The 11,113-nt window shown below is 41.4% G+C and overlaps 1 protein-coding gene across 1 annotated transcript; it reads right to left on the bottom strand.

Moving 5' to 3' along the window:
* Nucleotides 1-3,554: 3,554 nt before the first annotated feature.
* syt4 (synaptotagmin IV) lies at nt 3,555-10,300 on the bottom strand (the record flags this gene model as incomplete). The annotated part of the gene is made up of 5 exons (XM_083903703.1): nt 3,555-3,874; nt 4,672-4,792; nt 7,136-7,459; nt 7,565-8,184; nt 10,267-10,300. The coding sequence occupies 5 exons, from the start codon at nt 10,298-10,300 to the stop codon at nt 3,555-3,557; spliced, it is 1,419 nt and encodes a 472-aa protein (XP_083759829.1).
* Between the last annotated feature and the right edge of the window lie 813 nt (nt 10,301-11,113).

Below are 11,113 nucleotides of genomic sequence, written 5' to 3'. Positions count from 1 at the left end.
CACATATATCTGTAACGGCCAGTTGACGTCTTCAAACTTTTAACGATTAAAATGGGAAAAGGGCTAGCCCTGCAAGCTAGCAGGCGGCTAACAAAGTACAAAACAGATATGACTGTTGGGCATATCAACATTTCCTGAAAAGTGTTAGAAAGTTTTCAACACAAACTCTTTACGACTTAAATGTGAACGTGAACTTACCATGGATGTACATTCACGGGACTTACCTTCGAAACAAACAAATCGACTTCTTCTTCCTGTTTCAATTTAAAGGTGGTTGGCAAACAAACCAGCTTGTTGGCACATTAGCGCCATCTACTGGGCCGGAGAACGGAGCGGTGGATTGGCAGGGAGAAAGGCGGGGTACACCAGTCTCCCTGTTGATATAAAGGCACAGAAGACATTATATTGACAGACCTATTATCTTATTTTAATTTGTTTGATATATCCAGCTCTTGTAGTGGGAATTAGCCACAGGCTACAATCTGGCAAGTTTACATGTGGATTTTCATTGACGATGGCCCTATTTGAAATAACAAAATGAATAAATAAAGGCTTCGGTTAGATGTTGGATGTGCTATTCTTCTATAGCAAGCATGATCACATTTGAGGGCAACTGTCTTGTCTTTCTTTCATTACCCCCCGTTGTCTATACTTTCTTATTAAAAATAAAGTGTGTTACTGCTGTTTTGGTAAATAAGAACAATGTCTCTTTTATCACTAAAATGAAGAGAGTGTGGAAGCGTTAAAAGAGCAAAGTTGGTGATGGGAGGCATTCATAGGAACAAAGACATAGTTTATATGCTCTCCCAGAGATGTCCTATTTTTCCTTCTTCACAGACAATGTAACTGCTGGTGGAAAGTGGCCTCTTGATTCATTTTGTTATGTTCATTTTCGATTGAGTGTTGTTCATCCCAGAGGAGCTGAGGGGAACAAGCTTTTACTTAAGTGATATCTCTCAGGGTTCATGAAGACTCACTACTACATTGAGAATCATTGATCTCAGTGGCTTTGAATAAATATACCAAATGATGATTTTTAGTCTTTTTATTAGTTAATTCATGGTGTGGATTTTATAATCTTGAAATATCACTGTAGCAGCAGATAAATTGAGGTTTAGGTCACAGATAACACACTTATTTCTGCCTGCAAAAGATGAGAAACTACATACAATATCGGTTACAGTTACAATATCCCTGATATGGAGGGATGTCGCATATTGTACTCTACCTGATCTTCAGAGGAAGACGGTGGAGGATTAATATAGAAGCTACTGTTTCAGATAGATCGTGACCTTGCAGGTCAAAACCACAGAGAGAGTACAGAGTGACATCTTGCATCTCCAGAGACTCCACCACCAAACACATGATGTAACCTGGCAGTAGACGACAGTGGAGGAAGGAGGGTAAAGAGAGGCAGCAGAGGGAGAATGCAGAGTGGGAAAATAAAAAGTAACGTTTCAGATCTAGGGGAGGGAGGCAGAACGTGGGGGGAGGGGTGGCATTGGCCTGCTGAGCCAGCTGAACTCCCTCACTGAACCACTTAGCTGATATTAAATTCCAACATGATGACTTCATCCCTGAGCACATATCCATTTAGCAGTGATTACATCATCACGTTAAGTAAAGCGCCCAATGATGTCATCCCAAGGCCGAGGAGGACACAGGTCATTGCACAGACTTTGTACTGTTAGATTTTAAACGTCCCATGTATACGATATCTGTCAGGCACCTTGACAGAAACACAAATAAACGCCTGTTTATATGAGTTCACACAAAGCTGATTAAGTCAACTCGACAAGACTCTCCTTGTGTTTTTCAGACAACAATGTTTAAATCACATGTTGCCCGGCATCATTCCCAGGCTGCGCACGGGAAGTGATTCTATTTATGTCAAGACAGGAATGGTAGAACAGCAACATTGCACAAGTACAGAAGTGAGACTGCAAATAGGTTAGAGTATGACTGAAAACACAAACAGTTTCAGAAGTGGATTCTACTGTTAAACCTGGTCACAGCAGCCATTGCACTGCTGCTGTATACTTACAAATGCTCCCTCAGTCAGGTCTGAGAGCATGACCGAGCCCGTTGTCAGATGGAGGACACAGCATAGAAAAAATATCACATAGTTTCTGTTCATGAAACTTATATATTATATTATATATACTTTCGGTAAGGGCCTTGCCTTATGGATGCTACCATCTTGTGCTGCCATGTTTTTACAGCAGATACTTATTATATCCTTTCTGGTCCCTGACATGCTATGTGATGTTTAAAAAAGGCCTTTACCTCCGATAGAACACTCATATACTGTAGGTGGTTTCTGCTGCTTACAAAGTTTACAAACCTCAAAAAATACCATGTGAAATATGGTTTTCTTAACGGATGCATCCTGAACAGCCAGTAGCAGTGCAAATGTTTCATTCTGAAATGTAGAGATTTAGAGTTTTTGAACATGAATATTGTTAATTCAACTGTGCCAACAGTGAACGTCTGATCACATGTCACATTTCATGCGAAATTAAAGACTGCACATTCTTTTCTTTCTTTCTTTTTTGGAACTTGCCATGTTTTATAGTAAGGTACATACATTTACATTTCAGCTGTCTTTGTGCTCACAGTAAGGGGGACAAAACATCTAAAGTAAACATTATGTGGCAGAGCCGACATACATGCCCACCCACACGCTTCAAAAGCACTCTTATGAACAAAACTCACACCAAAATGCATCCATGTTACTGTCCCCAATGCACTTCAGTCTGTTCCAGCCTTACCTCACACCACCTAATTTAGGCTTTCTTGTAATGTTTATGAAATACCACTTACACTTACAAAAAATGTTCAACAGATCAACCAGAAGAGTACAAAACAAAAAGATAAATAAAAACAATCTACATTGTTATGAAGAAAACATTGTCATTATAAAATAAATTTGAATAATCAACATTTTTACAGCGTCGTCAGATTGGGTTTATTCTGGTTCTCTTTCAAACCTCCCTCAGTATCTCACTATGGGAAACGCCCTCTGGCGTGATCGGACTACATGGGGGGCGGGGGGGCATTTCCCAGAGAACCGGGGTTACGTAAGTAACCTAAAGTTTTCATATAATGGACTTGGATACTATATATAGAGGGAAGAGCTCAAGAAAGAGAAGAAGAAGCAAAGGAAGAAAGAAGTGACAATAGTGATATTTAAGACATTCTGCACTGCACTTGGTTGCTGCGACAATTGGTTGTTGACATTGAGATGAAGTTGCATGATACCAGGTGATTTTCAGTGACAGTCTTTGGGATCATTTAAAGCTACAGGGTTCCTTTTTGTCTCCTACTTCCTCCAGTGAACCCTGATAACTTCAAAGATAAGTAATAAATGAATGACTGAATGATGACTTTGCGCCAAACTACCCTCCCTGCAACACCAAAGTCCCCTCCCCCTTGTTTCCCTCCTGCCCTCACTGAAAGTCCAAAGGGTATTGGCTAGCAAGACATGATTTCCTGCACATCGTTGTTGGACTTGATTGGGGATGGACGTCAGAATCCACCAACACCCCGGAGCTCTATTCCTCTGACATGGCGTGCCACTTTGCAATCTGGCGGCGCGGATGGTCGCAGATCTCCCTCCAGTGCTCGCCGGGAGTGCCAGGTGATGATGTGCCCAGCACCAGGCGCCCGAGGACAGTGTTGGGGCTGCGTGACCTGCCTGTATCAGAGTCCATCAGCAGCAGCTCCACACTGGTGTCTCTCAGGCCCTCTTCGGAGGACAGAGCAAAGACAAAGAGCTCATTGAAGACTGGGTTGGGTGTGCACTTCTTCACGTGTGTCTTCTTCTTGAACACACGTTTCTTTCCATGGTACATATTCACCTTGACATACGGATCTAGAGAAGAGGAATGATGAGAGCAGATGAAGAATGGAAAAAGAGAAAAAAGACAGTTTGTCACATTATTCCTGAGACAGATCAACACAGTGAACAATGGTACAGGAAAGATAGATGTGACAAATGAGGACAAAAGAGGCTGATTGTGTACAACACTTATCATTTTCGTCTTTTGTTTGTATGCATGTGTGTGTTCGTGTATGGGCATCTTTGTGAGGAAAAGTGAGGACATTTTGGCTGGTTGTCACGCCTTAAAAGGGCTTTTTGAGGGTTAAGACCTGGTTTTAGTGTCAGGGTTACAATTGTGTTTAGGTTAGGGTTCTTAATGAGGCTGAACCTCATTTGTGTGGGACGGTTAAGTTTAGGGTGAATATTTGAATTGTGGTGAGGTAAAGGTTAAAGTTATTGTGAGGCATTAATTGGTTATGGTTATGGTTAAGGTTAGGGATAACGCTGTTCAAATGAATGGAGATCAGTGCAGTGTCCTACTAAGAAGAGCTGCACATACCTGTGTGTGTGTGTATGTGTTGTAGCATCAATACAGCTACAGACAGCAAAATAAATAAGATATTTACCTGTGTGTAAACATGTAATTGTTACACATAACTTAAATTGTTCGGTAAAATTAGGAGCATTCATTTTGGGGTTTTTTCTATCACGGCCTTGGTATATGGGTATTTCTACATGACTCTCTGCAGCATCTAGGGCTGAGTTCGACTCCATTCATGCTGACTGTTCTGTCCACAATAAGGACATAAGGGCATAAGAAATGATCTCATGGGTAGAATTTTCTATACCTGTGGGTCCATTGTTTTCAGTCTTAGGCAGATGGCGAGCCTTGAGGACGACCACAGTCAGAGTGTTAGTGGTGGACTGGTAACACAGGGAGAGCAGTAACTCACCTCGGCCTGAGGGCTTCTGTAAGACAAAAGGGCGCAGGGTCAGAAAGATGAAACTAGAAACCACAGGACAGCACTGTTGATATTCCAGGCCATGAATACACATAAACACTATGCGGTCTTCATTTATTACTACATTTTCTAAATGGTAAACTTTTCTTGGTTTCATCTTGTTAAGTCCTGCAAGACCTGAAACTGGCATCCAAGCACAAATCATGCAATCATGTAAATGATGTGTGTGCTGATGATTAAATGGCTGTCAACAATGTTAATGAAAAGTTCCCCAATTTCCTCGACATTTGAGCTTTTTTAATTGTGTCATTGTGCAACAGCATGTGTCCACCACATCTCTGAGCACACACCCAGGAGAGTCAGTCACAGCAAACAGGATATTCATGCCCGTGTTCCATGGTTGCCATGGTAATGACAAATACGACAGAGACACAGGCAAGTTCTACCCCCTCGCAATGTTCTGATTACACACGCGCATACACACAACTGCAGTACGCCTTGCAGACAAAGATAGCCACCACCCTGTTATCAGAGGTGTATTCAGAAGAGGCAAGACAAATCTTATTGGGAAGATTCAACTATTCAAGTGAAACACAGCAAGAGTCAGAGTTTGACGAACCTGTTTGTATTTGTGTACCAACCTACATCACATCAGATAAAAGAATAAAATATAACCCTCTGCAAATTCTTGTTTCTCAAACGATTTTTCTATTGATTGCACAAAACAAAAGGTCCAGACAATGCAGACTCCTCCCTTCAGCTGTGGTTCATTAGATCCTCTGACCCAAATGAGATATTAAATAAAACAAAATCTGGTTATTGTAGCTGTGCAGAGGGCCAGTAAAACAGATTTATAGTTATATGGTTAAGGAATATTGTCCTCTTGATGACAAAATACAGAGCAAGCACTGTCGAGAGGGAATGAACCTTTTATATATCTCTGAACTGGAGCTGAGTTTCCCAGCACTTCTCTGATAAGCATATTGTCTCAGAGATCTTTACTGTGTCTCATGTTCCTTCGGGGAAGGTACTTATGTGCAAATATCCGCTTCCCCCATTGTGGAGACACAGCTTCCATTTTAGCAAAGCCCTGCAAAATACCATATCAGCCCACACATCTCTAAATACATCAGTATCATCTCGCGTTCCATTTGAAAATGGGCCGATGCTCATGGAGCCAGCCCATCTGTAAACAATCTGCAAAGCTGCATACTGGACCACAGAGAAGTAGATGCAGATATCATCTATCTTTTAAATTCAACACCACAACCATAGCTGCTGCTGCCACTCCACCCAGTGCATTTACAAAAACACAGCTATACTGTATTGTGGATACTTCCACTAACAGGAAAGATGACCCATGGGAAATGAGCTCCAGTAGATTTGTGGCCCTCATGGTTGCCAGGAACGGCTGGTATGGAGTGGATTATTGACCACAAGCCCACAGATCCATACACGTTTGGTTTCATTTCATTCACTCCACTACTGTAAAATTTGTGTTTCAAGTTTAAATTATGTAATTCCTAAAATGTAAAAATAAATATGATTATTATGACATTGCTAACTGGTGCAGAAATACACCTCCTTTGTGCTTTCTGATTTGGCTTAGTTTAATCATTTTCCTGACTTGTCCAGAACAAATACAAAGAAATATAATTCCTTATATGTATTTAGATCCAAGATACTACCTATTAAAACAATATTTTTGATATAATTTGGATGTGATGCATTTTCATTCCGATGATTATCTCTTTGGTTCACTGTATGTTTAATGTCTCATAACAAACAAATGACTTTGTAAATTTGCTGAGTGATATTTTAACAAGGAAGGAATGTCAGTTTTATTATTATTATATCTAGACATATTGCTTTTAGAAATTGGTGGTGGAGACAGTGATGTTAATATAAGTTATTCATCATGGTTGTTGTGGCAAAGAAACCTGAACCTAAAGTGAATTCCAGCTTTACTCGGAGGTTGTTATTTCCCAGTTACAGTTGGAACATCTGCTGAAGTTGTCTAATCATTTGAACCCCTCATGCACCAATGGTCACAATGGCTCATTGCACATTTTGACAGTAGAAAAATCAGTGATTTTATGAATGAAAATGTGTTCATCAGATAATAATTTATAACACTAATTTTAATAACACTAACAATGACCACTTTTTTCCAAACTGTGAGTTCTGTGGAATGATAGGATCTTTTCTCACCATTCATCGCGAAGGCATGTTGGTTTTAGTTCCACTCTCAATCATTCAGTGTCTTTACACTGAACGTGATTTGATTTCTTACGTCATTTGATATTTTGTGTTTACTTTGCTTTGAAGATGACTGATCTTAGACTCTTACCTTTACATTTTTCCTGATTATCTCTCGGCTCATCAGAACACGGCCCTGTGACAAGTCCATGCCGGACAAAGGGACAAGGGTCTCTCCTATGACCTCATCGCGGGAGAACCTGTCGAAGCTGAGCACCATGAAGTGAAGGGCCAACTCCGACACTCGGGCCAACGGGATCCCGTAAAAGTTGAAGGTCTCGTCAAAGGCAGGGTCGAGGGTCTTCTTCAGGACTCTGGTCTTCACCCGATGCTTTTTCTCTGGCAGCAAGGTCAGCTTTATGTAGGGGTCAGATGTCATTGACTGCTCATCAGTTGGAGTCAGGCCATGGGCTTCCTGAAACGTTAAATCAAATCCATCATTAACCATTGACTGGAACCGTTTGCAAACTCTACCGAAAAACTGATAAGCACACGTAAAAACAGGAGCCTAAATGCAAACCTTGATATTGACAATGAATGCCTTCTTCTCCGGTTGGTACTCCAGGGAGAAGTGGAGTGTCCCTAGCCCACCCTCCCTCTCCTCTCCATGGGGCTTGTCTACAGCTGGGGTGGGTGCCTGGCTGGAGAGAGTGCTGGACGGTGAAGGGAGGTCACGGCGGTCCACTAAACCAGGTTGGGTGAACCCTGCATGAGGAGACGGCAGCTCCAGGTCCGGAGAGCTCCGCACAGTCTGATGGTGGTGGTGAAATGGTTTGGTGGTGATGTTGCCATTCAGATCCCGTTTCTCGAGATCCAGATGCAGGGCTGGTCTGGAACCATTTGGACTTGATGTCAATTTGATTGATTGAGTCTGGCTCAGTGGTGCTGCAGTGTGGCAATTTCCATTAATGTCGGTTTTAGTGGTGTCATTTGTTGTGGTGTTGGCAGGCTCAGCAAACTTCTTTTTGCCACTGAGGCTCTCTGGGTAGATGTCGACCCCTTTGAGCATGTGCACAAACTTGTAGGGAGGTGTCTTCTGGGACTTGGTGTTTTTACGTTGGCAACAGATCCACGCAAACGCAGACACAGCAAATACAAGGCCAAAGACACTCACCACAGCCACACCTACTGGCACTGCCACTGTTTTAGGGGGACAGAAAGAATGGAGGGAGGGAGAAAGAGATGAGGGAAGAAAGGGAAAATATATGATCAAACAATCACACATAACGGAATGTGTTTTTTTTTTTTATTGAGCTATGGACCTTCTTTTGAGATGTGTCTAAGATCAATAAAAAAACAACAGATTTTGTCTGTTCTGTGTTTCTGATTGGTGGAAGCTGTCTCAACTCAGACAGAGATGAATACAACAATTCATCTGCTCAAACTTGATGAAGAATAATTATCACTAGGTTCCAATTCAATGGTTGACTTCCAGTTGGCAGTTTTATAAAAATGACTGAACACAGATGCACAAAAAGATAAATGCACTCCTGTACCCATTCACTCCATTCATTTTGAATACGGTGAGTACCATCACCATAATCTATGATATGCAGCCCTCTGGGGAAATCATGTTAGGGAGTGACAAGCAGACTTTTAAATTGAATTCACTGGAAACCAACAAATAGAGGCTCATAAGTTAGGTTTTCAATAGAACAGAGTAATTCCAATCTGAAATCCCCAACTGTACCTGTGTTCCATCCATGTATTGTCATCCTATACACAAAGGATTCACCAAAACATAATTTCTTTTCAAAACCTACAGGGAGCCACTCCCTTTTCCAAGGTGTATTTGTCTCCTAAAGTATGATTTAAATGTTATTATGGAGACAAACCTGAGCCTTAATACTCAATAGTCTTTGTGTTGAACGATGACTCAACAATTATGCTGCCTTCTAATGCAGTCTAATAGGTTTCTTTCAGGCCATTTCCTACAGCTACAAGCCCGGTGGAAAAGCATGCAGGTTAACACCCTTTGAGAGAGATGGAAAGAGAGAGAGAGACAGACAGACAGACAGAGAGGGTGGGGTTGGTTGGGATGGGAATATTTCATGTCATCACATAACCATTATGAACCATTTATTTTCACTTTTTTCACTTAAAAGCCAGGCCAATTCTATGTAAATAGTGAATATATTTCATTTTACATGTAAAAAGTGGCATTACATGAGAGCTTGATTACATTGCTGCTAGATCTGTTCATAAAGGTCTTTTTAATTTGCATTCCTTGTTCTTTCTCCCCTCATGTCGTGACATTGTGTATATTTGAAGAATTTTTCCCTACGCCTGTTTTGCTGTGGTATGAGAAGGTGTGGCATCCATCTAAAAGACGTAACTGCTCTGAAGATGCAGGCTCAATTAGACTCTGGTAAACACAAAGGAGGCACAGTCGTCTCAGGTCTTGCTGATGTGAAATCACGTCACTTATTACCCGCTTTCTCTCCTCTTATTAATATTTCAAGCTATGATGTCTCAGGTTTCAAGGCAGCAACAACAACAACAACATACAGGCAGATGCAGCAGCAGGGGGTTGGTGATGGAGCTGCTGAACTCCTGCCTCCAGTTTAATTCTGAATATTAATAATAAAAAAATTATAAACCCGCCTGTCTTTCAGCATTCGTAACATGAAATATAAACATCCAGCAACACAAAGCAACGGAAAACAAAATGGAGGTTATCCAGTAAAAGGTCTCTTGAGTGTCTCTCTTGAAAACTGCATTATTATCAACAGGATTTGATCCTCATTTGAAAAACAGTCAAAATTCAGACTGGATATTGAAAGGTTGCCACTCATGGTTTGAGATTACTTTTGATCAGTAACGCATTACACTGTGAGGAGTACACATGTACTTCTATCTAGGGCTACATCTCGCGATTATTTTCATAACTGATTAATATGTTGATTATTTACTCAATTAACTGATTTGTTGTTTTCGTGATTTTTCTCAAATCTTGTTATGCCCAGAAACCAAAATGATTATTTTTTGATGATGCATGTGTTATATGGAGGAAGGAAACCAGAACATATTCACATTTAAGTGAATATGTTGAAGTGAAGTGAAACAAATCAGTCAAGAAAACACTCAAACAAATGAATTGATTATCAAAATTTTTGACAAATAATTTAGCAATCAATAAAAAAAATTGATTAATCATTGAAGCCCTACTCCAATCCCACCTGTAGGTGAATGGGAGTGTTCAGTGTCAGGAATTTGACTCACCAAACTGAGCTCCATCCTCCACCACTGGAGCCATGGTCGCTGTCCAAGGTGCTGAAGCGCTGCGTCTATCCGTTTGTCTGCTTTCACACCACTCTCTCCGTCGCTCCTCCTGATATCTAGGGACAGTGTATCTCCGTGATCCCTTGGCTTTAACGATGTTTAGTAAGGAAAGGGTTTTTTTGTGGCTTCAATGATTCAAAAAAGAGGTATTTTCTCTCTCACAGAGGGATGCTCTCTTCTCACTCCGCTGCTGTTACTCAGTGATGCGTGAGTGTGTCTCAGAGGCGGCAACACCCTTAATTCTCTCTCTCTTTCTCTGCCTCTCTCTCGCACCCCTCCTTGTTTTTTTTCTCTCTCGCTCTCTCTCTCTCTATCTCACACCAGCTGCTCACGAGCTCCTTACCCCTCCCTACTGGAAGCACTGTGCTGACGCAGACGTGACGGAGGCTGCCTGTGAAATCAGGACCCCCGGTGAAGCAACACATTTGGTAAATCCCTGTTTAGAGACAATATCACCATCTGGAGGAAAGTGTGAAGAGCCTTGGCTCACACTGTCCCGTAAGCAGATGAGAAAGGTCTAATGTTTGACCATCTTTTGACAGTTATTACTGCTGCTTGTAAATTCATAGAAGCAACTGTAACTTACAAACTCACAGCACTGCTTATTATGTCTGGGAAAGTAGATGATAAGACAGGAACTATGCACTGCCAAGGTTGTCTCGATAGCAACCAATAGGGAGCAGTTCTCCACTGTTGACACTCAGACAGATAAGGGAAATGCCATATTCCCTGCATTCATGAGAACTGCATGCATCTGACTGAAGCGGAGCCCAACATATATATATAT

This window comes from Microchirus variegatus, assembly GCF_963457635.1.
Source record: "Microchirus variegatus genome assembly, chromosome: 2".
In the NCBI taxonomy this organism is placed as follows: domain Eukaryota; kingdom Metazoa; phylum Chordata; class Actinopteri; order Pleuronectiformes; family Soleidae; genus Microchirus; species Microchirus variegatus.
Note: the sequence above shows the minus strand (reverse complement) of the source record. Positions and strands in the feature narration are given on the sequence as shown.